Genomic DNA, 14,678 nt, shown 5'->3' with positions numbered 1-14,678 from the left:
TGCAAGTATCTTTTTAGTATAATTACTTATTTTCCTCTGGGTAGATACCCAGTAATGGGATTGCTGGATCAAAAGGTAGATCTACTTTTGGTTCTTTAAGGAATTTCCAGGCTGTTTTCCATAGTGGCTGGGACTAGTTTACATTCTCACCAGCAGTGTAAAAGTGTTCCCTTTTCACCACATCCACGCCAACATCTTTTTTTTTAAATTTTTTTTATTATGGCCATTCTTGCAGGAGTAAGGTGGTATCACATCACGGTTTTGATTTGCATCTCGTGGTTATTAGTGATGTTGAACATTTTTTTCATATGTTTGTTAGCCATTTGTGTACCTGTGTATCTCCACTGGTGGTAGCAGGGGAGTAAAGTGGACTCTGTGAAGGTCCTTGGTTGTAGTTGTTTAGTGCACTGGTTTTGTGTTGGTTGGCCTCCAGCCAGGAGGTGGTGCTTTCAAGACAGTGTCAGCTGAGGAAGTATAGGGAGGATATAAGCTTGCCCCAGGGTCAGGTAGATAAGTATTTGGGATGTCTCAGGCAGAGGGTGGGGCCATAGAGCTTTCAAGAGATTATGTCCTTTGTCTTCAGCTACCAGGGTGGGTTGAGAAAGACCATAAGGTGGGGGCAGGGTTGGTTGTGTCTGAGCTCAGACTCTCCTTAGGCAGAGCTTGCTGTGGCGGATGGGAGTGTGGTTCTCAGGCCAATGGAATTACGTTCCCAGGGGGACTATGGCTGTCTCTGCTGTGTCATACAGGTCACCAGGGAAGTGGGGGAAAGCAGCAGTGACAGGTCTCACCGGGCTCCCACACAGCCCAAAAGGCCAGTCTTCCACCATGCCCCTGCCAACTGCGCTGTTTATTCCCAGGCAGCTGGTGAGCAGGGCTGAGAACTTGCCCCAGGCTACAAGCCTCCCACCTGAGAAAGCAAGTAGGGCTTTCAGGGTTCATGCTTCCCGGCCTGCCACAGTTACCTTGCTTGTATTCACACTCCCCGTTTGCTCCCTCCCGTGGATTCTGTCCAGGAAACTTTGCATTCAGTCGAAATTGTTACCAAGTTCAGCTAGAAGTTTCCTTCTCCCTGTGGGCTTTCCCCAATTCCACTGACAGCCCACCCAGTGGATTCCTGTGAGACAAAGTCAGGAATGGCTTCCCTGGGGGCTGAGAGTGCCCACAGGGCTCTTCCCATTGCTTCCTATATCCCTGTATTTTGCTCAGCTCTCTAAATTCATCTCAGCTCCAGATAAAGTCAAATCCTTCTCCCGTGATCTGGATCTTCAGGATCCCCAGTGAGGATGTGTGTTTGGGGGCAAATGTTCCCCCTCTCACACTTTGGGAACTCACAGTTTCTCATCTGTCTCACAGAGCCTGCAGCAGCAAGCCACTTCTTTCAAAGGGTCTGTGGATTCTCTCAGCTTTCCTGGTATGTTCCTGCGGTAGTTCTTGGAGCAAAAGTTCACGATTTGAGTCTCCTCTGCACACTACCCTGTCCATCCAAGTGGGAGCTGCAAGTTAGTCCTTCCTCCTACCTGCCATTTTTCCTGATGCAATATTTTTGTGCCTTTAAATCTGGGGACACTTATTTCTTTACTCTTTTTTGTTTTTGTGTTTTTAGACTGGGTCTCACTCTGTTGCCCAGGCTGGGGAGAACTTTTTTGTTTTGCTTTGTTTTGGTTTTGTTTGTTTGTTTAAGAGATAGACAGGGTGGAGCATAGTGGCTATTCACAGGAATGATCATAGTGCACTACAGCCTCAAACCCCTTGGACTCAAATGGTCTTCCTGCTTCAGCCTCCTGAGTAGCTGTGACTATAGGCACATGCTGTCACATTTGGTTACATTTTTTTATATTTCTGCAGCGGAGCAGAATTATATATTCTGGGTGAGGACAATGTTGGAAGCTATGCTATCTAATAGAACTCTCTGTGGTGATGGACATTTTCTCTGTCTGCATTATCTTATATGTTAGCCACTAGCCACACGTAGCTATTGAGCACTTAAAACGTGGCTGGTGCAAGTGAGTGCTGATTTAAAATTTTTATTTAATTTCAGTTAATTTAAATTTCAACAATCACCTGTGGCTAGTGGCTACTATATTAAGCTGCACGAGTCTAGAGAGTGGACATGAAAGAGGATGCCTAAAATGGAGGCAAGTCAAGGTCATTCTGTTTCAAAAAGTCAGGAACTGCTAGGCCAATGGTTTGGAGTAATAAACCATTTGGACTTTGAAACCCCCCAGGACAATGAGATGAATGTTGGCAAGGATAGATATGTGTTAGAGGCCAAAAGGCCTGGATTACTTTGGGGGCATGACCAGTGGCCAGGCAACAGAGATGAACTGTGGTAAGTGATTGATTCATCTGGCATGGGTTAAAGTGGTGGTTCCAGCAAGGAAGACAAACAATGGCCTGGAAACAGCCTCAGAAAATCTAGAGGATGCCAGCCCCTTCTCCAGTCCCTGTATTAGAATGGGCATCCTCCACTCTCCACTACTCCAACAGCGTCCTTAGAGAAAAGTCGAGTCAGGTAGGGCAAGGAGGCACAAGTAGCATTTGGTGACAAGGGTGAGCATGTAAGAGAGCTTGTTTACCACACAACAAAGAATCTGGGGAAGATAGTAGAAATATTTATGAGGAAAGGAAGACATGGAAAGAAGGGCTGGGATAAGAAGCACAACCTATAGGAATATGAGAGACAATGGAAGCAAAACTGCTCTCCAAAAGTCTGCCCAGGTGGCAGTAGAGCTGGTCTATTTTTCTCCTTGGAAAAACGTTCTGTTGCCCTAATTATATAGCTTTGGAAACTTTTTGGCAGGAAGATTAACTTTTTGGAAGCAAGCAATGTATACTACACTTTTCATAAAAATTAACATTTTGTTTAACAAATGTTTTTTATTGTAAAATACACATAACATGAAATTTACCAATTTAACCATTTTAAAGTGTATCATTCAGTGGCACTTAGTATATTCATAATCAATAAATGGTTTTGAACATAAAAAGGAGGTGGGGGGCATTTGTAGTGGTAGCCAGTGATAGGACTCTAGTGGGCTTCACTGTTATCAAGGTTCCAAATGAAATGAAAGTATAATGTCAAGATACTTCAGATTCAGTGCTGGCTGAGGTACAAGTGATACAGAAGCAGGTGGTGATTCTGGTTTACAGGCACTGAGCTGGGTGCAAATACTTTGTTCACTCAAAAATGTTGTATAAGTGAATACTGAGTCCAGTTCTCTCCTTTTGCTTCTGAAGAGCAAAGTAACACATTATTCTGAGCCACAGAAGTTAATTAACCCTCTATTAGTCTTGTTTTCTCATGTATAAAATTGACTAATATTAATAGTTCCAGAACTGTCATGAAGATTAAATGTATGTAGAATGTGTTAGCATAGTGCCTGACACATACTATGCTCTTAATAAATGGTAGCTATCATCATTATTATGTTATGGGACTGATCCAACTCTGCCTTTTATTAGAGCTATTAGAACAAGGGTCATATCCCCTCTGTTGAACTAATCTTATTAAGGGCAAGGACGGTACACACTGATCTTTTCATACTCCATAGTTTCAACACATAGTAGGAAGTACATACACATTTGTTGAATGGAATAATTCTTTTATGTCTACCTCTTCCTTCTTCCTCCACCCCTAGCTGAAGTCTATATGAAGAGGTTTGGTTGTTAAGAGCACAGGTTTTAGAGTCAGATATAAGGTTGAATTTTGGTTCTGCCACTTACTACCTGTATGGCCTTTGGCATATTACTTGATGGCTCTGAGTCTCATAAGTAACATCAAGAAAATAAATATCTACTTCATAGAATTAGATAAGAAAATTTAGTAATGTACCATGCCTGTACAAATATTAGTAGCTTCTTATTGTTATTAATATTAACAGTAATAATTACTATTGCTATTATTATTATTGATATTGTTTGGATCTGTGTCCCTGCCCAAATTTCATGTCAAATTGTAAGGTGATTGGATCATGGGGACAGTTTCTCCTGAATGACTTATCACCATCCCTCTTGGTACTGTCCTCAAAATAGTGAGTTTGTTCTCATGAGATATGGTCATTTAAAAGTGTGTGGCACCTCTCCCTTCACTCTCTGTTCCTCCTGCTCCAGCCAGGTGGCGTGCCGGCTCCCCCTTTGCCTTCCACCATGATTGTAAGTTTCCTGAGGCCTCCCCAGAAGCCAAGCAGATGCCAGCATCATGCTTCCTATACAGTGTGCAGAACCATGAGTCTGGTTTAGGTTCATGGTTCATAAAATCTCTTTTCTTTATAAATTATCCAATCTCAGGTATTTTTTATGGCAATGCAAGAATGGACTAATACAATTATTAATATCTGTTTCTTTTGGAAAAGGGGGCATACCCCCAGCTCATTCTAATAGAGATTAAGGAGTCGTTTGGTGAGGTGGGGCATGATACATTCCCACTAGGGAATGGAACATGTTACTGCACCTCCAACTCATTCAGGGAAGATTTTCTAGAGTTAGAGAAGCAAGAAAGACATAAGAGAATAAGAGAAACTGGATCAACTATAAATAAAACTGGCAAGTGGGTGACACTTGCTAGTGGTATACACCTTCTTTCCCCAGGCGATTACCTCCTTCTCCAGTTTAGGCACTTACAGATATGCCCAGACCAAGCCTGCCATGTTGTCTACCAATGCTCCAGAACCTCCTCTTCCCCTCTCCTCTTCTAACTACTAAAAGTCACTTGTTCTGTAAGTTCTAGACTCCTGGGAAACAGTCAGGAGCTAATATGTTAACCTAATTAGAGGTCAGGTGTTAACAGGCTGCAAATAGTTTCTTGTTTCTTCACCAAACAGTGCTTTCAAGCACCTTATCTCATGAGAGAGACTTCTGGTGAAAACTGAAGGCCTGGGAATGTGGAAAGGATCAGGTCTTTGAGCAAGGAAAACTTTCCCATGCTGCATAAGCAACTGCTTACTAAGCCCTTGGGTAGAGTGAGCCTTGAAAAAAAGAAAAAGAATGTGAAGTGAAACGAGCAGTCCCTGCCCAGTAAACTCCTTTGATGTCCTCAAAGTGGTAACAACCACAATAAACACCTCGAAGTTGCTGCCACCCCCGTTAGTGTTTACACATTATTCTTGTTGACAGTATCTTTTCTGATCTTTTCTCTCTTAAGGATTTCCTAACCCCTGCTTGCCTCAGATCCAGAGTCACTGCCACCTGCAGTTGCCACCAACTGGTAGACCCGCCTTTCGCTTTCTGTCATCTTTGAGACTCAATTCCAATTGTAGGCTTGCCTTTCACCAGCCATCTATCACCAATGAACGTTTATTGAGCACCTAACGTGTGTAAGGCCCTGTCTTACCTTCCTGGCTACTATAGAGACTGTATAGTGAATGTATGGAGTTTTATTCACAAATGTGCCACTAGTTATCCCACAGATAGAGACATGTTTAGGCAATTTTTTCCATGAAATATCCAACTTTCAATTGATTTACCCACCTGGTTCCTTTTTTTGAAAAGTGTACAAGGACTGGGTTCCAAGATGGCTGAACAGCTCCAGTCTACAGCTCCCAGCATGAGTGATGCAGAAGATGGGTGATTTCTGCATTTCCAACTGACCTTTGAAGAGAGTAGTGGTTCTCCCAGCATGGAGTTTGAGATCTGAGAACGGACAGACTGCCTCCTCAAGTGGGTCCCTGACCCCTGAGTACCATAACTGGGAGGCACCACCCAGTAGGGGCAGGCTGACACCCCCCACAGCCGGGTACCCCTCTGAGACGAAGCTTCCAGAGGAACGACCAGGCAGCAACATTTGCTGTTCAGCAATATTCACTATTCTGCAGCCTCTGCTGCTGATACCCAGGCAAACAGGGTCTGGAGTGGACCTCCAGCAAACTCCAACAGACCTGCAGCTGAGGGTCCTGACTGTTAGAAGGAAAACTAACAAACAGAAAGGACATCCACACCAAAACCCCATCTGTACGTCACCATCATCAAAAACCAAAGGTAGATAAAACCACAAAGATGGGGAAAAAAACAGCAGAAAAGCTGAAAATTCTAAAAATCAGAGCACCTCTCCCCCTCCAAAGGAACACAGCTCCTCACCAGCAATGGAACAAAGCTGGAGAAAGAATGACTTTGACGAGTTGAGAGAAGGCTTCAGACGATCAAACTTCTTTGAGCTAAAGGAGGAAGTTCAAACCCATTGCAAAGAAGCGAAAAACCTTGAAAAAAGATTAGATGAATGGCTAACTAGAATATCCAGTATAGAGAAGTCCTTAAATAACCTGATGGAGCTGAAAACCATGGCACGAGAACTACGTGATGAATGCACAAGCTTCAGTAGCTGATTCGATCAACTGGAAGACAGGGTATCAGTGATTGAAGATCAAATGAATGAAATGAAGCAAGAACAGAAGTTTAGAGAAAAAAGAGTGAAAAGAAATGAACAAAGGCTCCAAGAAATATGGGACTATGTGAAAAGACCAAATCTACATCTGATTGGAGTACCTGAAAGTGACGAGGAGACTAGAACCAAGTTGGAAAACACTCTGCAGGATATTATCCAAGAGAACTTCCCCAATCTAGCAAGGCAGGCCAACATTCAAATTCGGGAAATACAGAGAATGCCACAAAGATACTCGTCGAGAAGAGCAACTCCAAGACACATAATTGTCAGATTCACCAAAGTTGAAATGAAGGAAAAATGTTAAGTGCAGCCAGAGAGAAAGGTCAGGTGACCTACAAAGGGAAGCCCATCAGACTAACAGCTGGTCTCTCTGCAGAAACCCTACAAGCCAGAAGAGAGTGGGGGCCAATATTCAACACTCTTAAGGAAAAGAATTTTCAACCCAGAATTTCATATCCAGCCAAACTAATCTTCATAAGTGAAGGAGAAATAAAATCCCTTACAGACAAGCAAACGCTTAGAGATTTTGTCACCACCAGGCCTGCCCTACAAGAGCCCCTGAAGGAAGCACTAAACATAGAAAGGAACAACCAGTACCAGCCACTGCAAAAACATGCCAAATTGTAAAGACCATTGATGCTAGGAAGAAACTGCATCAACTAATGGGCAAAATAACAAGCTAACATCATAATGACAGGATCAAATTCACACATAACAATATTAACCTTAAATATAAATAGGCTAAATTCTCCAATTAAAAGACACAGACTGGCAAATTGGATAAAGAGTCAAGACTCATCCATGTGCTGTATTCAGGAGACCCCATCCATGTGCTGTATTCAGGAGACCCATCTCATGTGCAGAGACACACATAGGCTCAAAATAAAGGAATGGAGGAAGATCTATCAAGCAAATGGAAAACAAAAAAAGCAGGGGTTGCAATCCTAGTCTCTGATAAAACAGACTTTAAACCAACAAAGATCAAAAGAGACAAAGAAGGCCATTACATAATGGTAAAGGGATCAATTCAACAAGAAGAGCTAACTATCCTAAATATATATGCACCCAATACAGGAGCACCCAGATTCATAAAGCAAGTCCTTAGAGACCTACAAAGAGACTTAGACTCCCACACAATAATAATGGGAGACTTTAACACCCCACTGTCAACATTAGACAGATCAATGAGACAGAAAGTAAACAAGGGTATCCAGTAATTGAACTCAGCTCTGCACCAAGCAGACCTAATAGACATCTACAGAACTCTCCACCCCAAATATACATTCTTCTCAGCACCACATTTCACTTATTCCAAAATTGACCACATAGTTGGAAGTAAAGCTCTCCTCAGCAAATGTAAAAGAACAGAAATTATAACAAACTGTCTCTCAGACCACAGTGCAATCAAACTAGAACCCAGAATTAAGAAACTCACTCAAAACTGCTCAACTACACGGAAACTGAACAACCTGCTCCTGAATGACTACTGGGTACATAACGAAATGAAGGCAGAAATAAAGATGTTCTTTGAAACCAATGAGAACAAAGACACAACATACCAGAATCTCTGGGACACATTCGAAGCAGTGTGTAGAGGGAAATTTGTAGCACTAAATGCCCACAAGAGAAAGCAGGAAAGATCTAAAATCGACACCCTAACATCACAATTAAAAGAACAAGAGAAGCAACAGCAAACACATTCAAAAGCTAGCAGAAGGCAAGAAATAACTAAGATCAGAGCAGAACTGAAGGAGATAGAGACACAAAAAAAAACCCTTCAAAAAATCAATGAATTGAGGAGCTGGTTTTTTGAAAAGATCAACAAAATTGATAGACACTAGCAAGACTAATTAAAGAAGAAAAGAGAGAAGAATCAAATAGAGGGAATAAAAAATGATAAAGGGGATATCACCACCGATCCCACAGAAATACAAACTACCATCAGAGAATACTGTAAACGCCTCTATGCAAATAAACTAGAAAATCCAGAAGAAATGGATAAATTCCTCGACACATACACCCTCTTAAGACTAAACCAGGAAGAAGTTGAATCTCTGAATAGACCAATAACAGGCTCTGAAACTGAGGCAATAATTAATAGCTTACCAACCAAAAAAAGTCCAGGACCAGATGGATTCACAGCTGAATTCTACCAGAGGTACAAGGAGGAGCTGGTACCATTCCTTCTAAAACTATTCCAATCAATAGAAAAAGAGGTAATCCTCCCTAACTCATTTTATGAGGCCAGCATCATCCTGATACCAAAGCCTGGCAGAGACACAACAAAAAAAGAGAATTTTAGACCAATATCTTTGATGAACATTGATGCAAAGTTCCTCAATAAAATACTGGCAAACCGAATACGCAGCACATCAAAAACCTTATCCACCATGATCAAGTGGGCTTCATCCCTGGGATGCAAGGCTGGTTCAACATATGCAAATCAACAAACGTAATCCAGCATATAAACAGAACCAAAGACAAAAACCACATGATTATCTCAATAGATGCAGAAAAGGCCTTTGACAAAATTCAACAACCCTTCATGCTAAAATCTCTCAATAAATTAGGTATTGATGGGACGTATCTCAAAATAATAAGAGCTATCTATGACACACCCACAGCCAATATCATACTGAATGGGCAAAAACTGGAAGCATTCCCTTTGAAAGCTGGCACAAGACAGGGATGCTCTGTCACCACTCCTATTCAACATAGTGTTGGAAATTCTGGCCAGGGCAATCAGGGAGGAGAAGGAAATAAAGGGTATTCAATTAGGAAAAGAGGAAGTCAAATTGTCCCTCTTTGCAGATGACATGATTGTATATTTGGAAAACCCCATTGTCTCAGCCCAAAATCTCCTTAAGCTGATAGGCAACTTCAGCAAAGTCTCAGCATACAAAATCAATGTGCAAAAATCACAAGCATTCTTATACACCAATAACAGACAAACAGAGAGTCAAATCATGAGTGAACTCCCATTCACAATTGCTTCAAAGAGAATAAAATACCTAAGAATCCAACTTACAAGGGATGTGAAAGACCTCTTCAAGGAGAACTACAAACCACTGCTCAATGAGATAAAAGAGGATACAAACAAATGGAAGAACATTCCATGCTCATGGGTTGGAAGAATCAATATCGTGAAAATGGCCATACTGCTCAAGGTAATTTATAGATTCAATGCCATCTCCATCAAGGTACCAATGACTTTCTTCACAGAATTGGAAAAAACTACTTTAAAGTTCATATGGAACCAAAAACGAGCCCGCATCGCCAAGTCAATCCTAAGCCAAAAGAACAAAGCTGGAGCATCAAGCTACCTGACTTCAAACTATACTACAAGGCTACAGTAACCAAAACAGCGTGGTACTGGTACCAAAACAGAGATATAGACCAATGGAACAGAACAGAGCCCTCAGAAATAACACCGCATATCCACAACTGTCTGATCTTTGACAAACCTGACAAAAAGAAGCAATGGGGAAAGGATTCCCTATTTAATAAATGGTGCTGGGAAAACTGGCTAGCCATATGTAGAAAGCTGAAACTGGATCCCTTCCTCTACACCTTATACAAAAATTAATTCAAGATGGATTAAAGACTTACATGTTAGACCTAAAACCATAAAAACCCTAGAAGAAAACTAGGCAATACCATTCAGGACATGGGCATGGGCAAGGACTTCATGTCTAAAACACCAAAAGCAATGGCAACAAAAGCCAAAATTGACAAATGGGATCTAATTAAACTAAAGAGCTTCTGCACAGCAAAAGAAACTACCATCAGAGTGAACAGGCAACCTACAGAATGGGAGAAAATTTTTGCAATCTACTCATCTGACAAAGGGCTAATATCCAGAATCTACAATGAACTCAAACAAATTTACAAGAAAAAAGCAAACAACCCCATCAACAAGTGGGCGAAGGATATGAACAGACATTTCTCAAAAGAAGACATTTATGCAGCCAAAAGACACATGAAAAAATGCTCATCATCACTGGCCATCAGAGAAATGCAAATAAAAACCACAATGAGATACCATCTCACACCAGTTAGAATGGTGATCATTAAAAAGTCAGGAAACAACAGGTGCTGGAGAGGTTGTGGAGAAATAGGAACACTTTTACACTGTTGGTGGGACTGTAAACTAGTTCAACCATTGTGGAAGTCAGTGTGGTGATTCCTCAGGGATCTAGAACTAGAATTATTATTTGACCCAGCCATCCCATTACTGGGTATATACCCAAAGGACTATAAATCATACTACTATAAAGACACATGCACACGTATGTTTATTGTGGCACTATTCACAATAGCAAAGACTTGGAACCAAGCCAAATGTCCAACAACGACAGACTGGATTAAGAACATGTGGCACATATGCACCACGGAATACTATGCAGCCATAAAAAAGGATGAGTTCATGTCATTTGTAGGGACATGGATGAAGCTGGAAACCATCATTCTCAGCAAACTATGGCAAGGACAAAAAACCAAACACCGCATGTTCTCACTCATAGGTGGGAATTGAACAATGAGAACACAAGGACACAGGAAGGGGAACATCACACACCAGGGCCTGTTGTAGGGTGGGGCGAGTGGGGAGGGATAGCATTAGGAGATATACCTAATGTTAAATGATGAGTTACTGGGTGCAGCACACCAACATGGCACATGTATACATATGTAACAAACCTGCACATTGTGCACATGTACCCTAAAACTTAAAGTATAATAAAAAAAGAGAGGATAAATCCTTGTGCATTAAAAAAAAGAGAGAGCTCATATGGAGATGCATTTATATCTCCCCAATTTAGAAATTTTAAATAGAGGTACTTCGCATAAAATGAGTTTTCAATGTGGATTTCATAACACTTGAATGCTAAAGAGCTTTTGCTTTAAAAAAATTCCCGCATACATATTGTGATGATTAATTTTATATGTCAACTTGGCTAGGCCATGGCACCCAGATATTTTGTCAAGTATTATTCTAGATGTTTCTGTGAAAGTACTTTTTAGGTGAGATTGACATTTTAATCAGTACATTTTTGAGTAAAGTTGATTATCCTCCATAGTATGGTTTGGCTTCATCCAGTCAGTTGAAAGCCTTAATAGAAAAAGACTGACTTCCTCAGAAAAGGGAGTTCTACCACCAGACAACCTTCAGGCTCAAAACACAACATTGACTCTTTCCCAATTCTCTAGCCTGCCAGGCTACCATTCAGGTTTTGGACTTGCCAGCCTCCATAACTACATAAGCCAATTTTTAAAAATAAATCTGTTTCTGGCACTGGCTCTGGCTCTCTCTCTCTCTCTCTCTCCACACACACACACACACACACACACACACACACACACACACACACACAATTAGTTCTGTTTCTCTGGAGAACCTTGACTAACATGTATAACACTTTTTTTTAATTATGTGATTATGGTGGACTTGAAGTCAGACACATCTGAGTTTTGAATTGGGCCTTTGCCATATTTTTTTACCCTAACTACATTGGACCTCTTCCATTTCCTCATCTGCAAAGATACGAATATAATCTGGATCTCTCACAGCTGTTGTGCAGATTAAAATAATTTGTGCATACTCAGCACAATGCTTAGTACTCAATAATAGCTAAGCATGAGTTATTATTATTGTTATTGATAATGTTTCCACTTAAAATGAAAATTGTCTTCCTAAACTTGTTACACAGAAGCTACTTTAGGGACTGCCACATTTATTCCTCCTGTTCCTGACTCCTTGAAATGTGTTTTGATCCTAAGACATCCGTCTTGAGTTGCATATTTTTCAAATATTCCTGCAGAATGAAAACCAACAGTTATAACTTACTTGAGCTTCTGTAATTTGCAATTTGGATCTTTCAAGCCTTCATAGAGCAATTTCAAAGCTGAAGCTTCCAGTTTTGTCTCACTAAATTCCAGTTCAGTGAGCCACTGATTGGTGCTAAGAACAGCTGCCACAGCCCTACAAGAAGCAGAAGAGATAAGGCACCGGTACAACCTTTAGAGAACAGAAGAATGACCTCATTACCACATTCATGCTCTTCCCCAACAGAAATAGAAATTGACCCCCAAAATAAGAATATCAAATAACAAATTATCCTGCTACAATTACCTCAATGTCTGTGATACACAGTTGGGCTGTTTTAATCCTTCACACAGAAGCTTCATTCCTGAATCTTCGAGGATATTTTTTACAAATTCTAAATCTGTCAGATGCTGGTTAGTTTCAAATACTGAGGAGAGGTCCCTACCACAAGAAGCTGTGAGGCGACAGAAAATCAGTCTGTGTGAAGAAAAAATACATTTCAGAAACAAACAAAAAAAATAGAGAGGTATCTTTAGAGGTACTTGTTAGCACCTTGCTGATGTAATAAATTATTTCAATTCATTCAATAATTAATATATTGGGTGCTTACCACTGTGCTAGATGCTGAAAACACAAAGATAATTAAGACACAGACTAAACCCTCAAGGAATCCCCAGTTGATGGAAAAAAAATGACGAGAAAATCACAGATTACAATACAGTGTGAAAAGTACTGCCAGACATATGCACAAGTTGTTATGGGGACACAAAAAGGTTGTACAATTCAGCCTAGCTTGAGGTGGGGTCTGGAGAATCAGGAAATACAAGAGGAAGAAATGTTTGAGCACTATCATGAAAAGGGAATAGAAACTGTACAGGAGTTAAGTGAATGAAGAGAGTGGGAATGGAGAGAGCAGGAGGGGATGAGGAGAAATCCGTGCATGCACAGAGGAGCCTGTGCAAGGGCCACAGAGGAAGAGAGAAGATGCTTCGTTTGAAAAACTAAAAATTACTTGCTATGGCCTATCTAAAAGACTATATAACTATTAAGAGGGATTATCACCCAGGTCGAAGGAAGGGTAGGATCATAGAAGTACTTTCCAAGCACTTAAAAATTACTTGCAATGATCAGCTGTTACTGGGAGAAACATTTTTTTTTTCAATTTTGAAAAACATAACACGTTTATTATAAACAATTTTACAATAGAGAAAAATGTCAAGAATATTTTTTAAAGTACTATATTCCTATTACCCAAAGATAACAACTGTTAAAGTGCTAGTATATAACTTTCCTGATTTGTGATGTATGCATACATATAGTTAGTTGTATGCTCTTTATAACAAGCGAAATTAGAGAAAAATGTATTTTAAAGTTAAAAACTTTTTTCTAACCTCCAGTCCAACCCCACTTCCCAGAGATAATTAATGTTGAGTCTGCTATATATCCTCCCTCATTCTGTTCTCCAAGATTATAGAAACATACAAGCATATGCAAACACACACATACACACATACTTTCTACATTTTACAAATACGGGATCATAGAAAACATTACTCTTACAACTTTATATGCCCTTTTGTCATTGGCCATCATCATAGATCCATAGGTAGAAACAGCTTCAGTTACAGTACAATGTCATGTAATAGGTAGCAATGTTGGACTCAACCTGAGATTTGTCTGGTTTATCTTGTGGGTCTCAGAAAGTCATTCAAGGTTTTTTTGTTTTTGTGTTTGTTTGAGACGGAGTCTCACTCTGTCGCCCAGGCTACAGTGCAGTGGTGCGATCTCGGCTCACTGCAACCTCTGCCTCGTGGGTTCAAGCGATTCTCCTGCCTCAGCCTCCCGAGTAGCTGGGACTACATGCGCGTGCCACCACATCCAGCTAATTTTTTGCAATTTTAGTAGAGAAGGGGTTTTACCGTGTTAGCCAGGATGGTCTCGATTTTCTGACCTCGTGATCCACCCATCTCGATCTCCCAAAGTGCTGGGATTACAGGCATGAGCCACCACACCCGGCCGAAGGTTTTAAGAGACATATTCATATCCCTCTGATGGAATATCTCTGATATTTTAGGTTTTGGTAAAAAGGTGTATTTGTGCTACCCCTAACTCTCTTTCTCCCACAGTTGCTTCAAGATTCAAGGCGTTTCAGTCGGGGAGGAGTGGGAGAAGGGGTGATGGGAGGAGTGTGGGGAAAGAGGAGCTAAGGGAGGAAGGACAGGCCAGGATTTGTTAGGGTGTTTGGGATGTTTAGTCCTGAGCAGATAGGGGATAAGCTCCGCCCCTGGCTCCACCCTCTTCCTCCAAGGGCAACTGAAGGGCTGGGGCTGTTTCCTGCTCTAGAATATTCCAGTTGGGGGGCGAAACTCCCCTGGCATGGGACAAGCCATTATGGTGGGGAGGGATGAGTCTTCAACTTGTTCACAAATACTTTTGGTTCTAAGTCCTTCTGGACCACTCCTGTTTCTTTCAGCC

General features: G+C 41.0%; 1 protein-coding gene across 1 annotated transcript; it reads right to left on the bottom strand.

The window, feature by feature from the left end:
- Positions 1 to 5,428: 5,428 nt before the first annotated feature.
- On the bottom strand, positions 5,429 to 14,497 carry LOC131383921 (NACHT, LRR and PYD domains-containing protein 3-like). Its single transcript, XM_058441611.1, has 4 exons — positions 13,764 to 14,497; positions 12,510 to 12,680; positions 12,225 to 12,359; positions 5,429 to 5,589 (listed from the first exon to the last, which is right to left on the bottom strand). Exons 1-4 carry the CDS (start codon positions 13,784 to 13,786, stop codon positions 5,532 to 5,534), a joined length of 387 nt encoding a protein of 128 aa, XP_058297594.1. The 5' UTR covers positions 13,787 to 14,497; the 3' UTR covers positions 5,429 to 5,531.
- Positions 14,498 to 14,678: the final 181 nt, after the last annotated feature.

Source organism: Hylobates moloch, unplaced genomic scaffold, assembly GCF_009828535.3.
Source record: "Hylobates moloch isolate HMO894 unplaced genomic scaffold, HMol_V3 SCAFFOLD_7, whole genome shotgun sequence".
Taxonomy (NCBI): Eukaryota; Metazoa; Chordata; class Mammalia; order Primates; family Hylobatidae; genus Hylobates; species Hylobates moloch.
The sequence above is the reverse complement of the archived record's forward strand: the minus strand, read 5'-3'. Positions and strand labels throughout refer to the sequence as shown.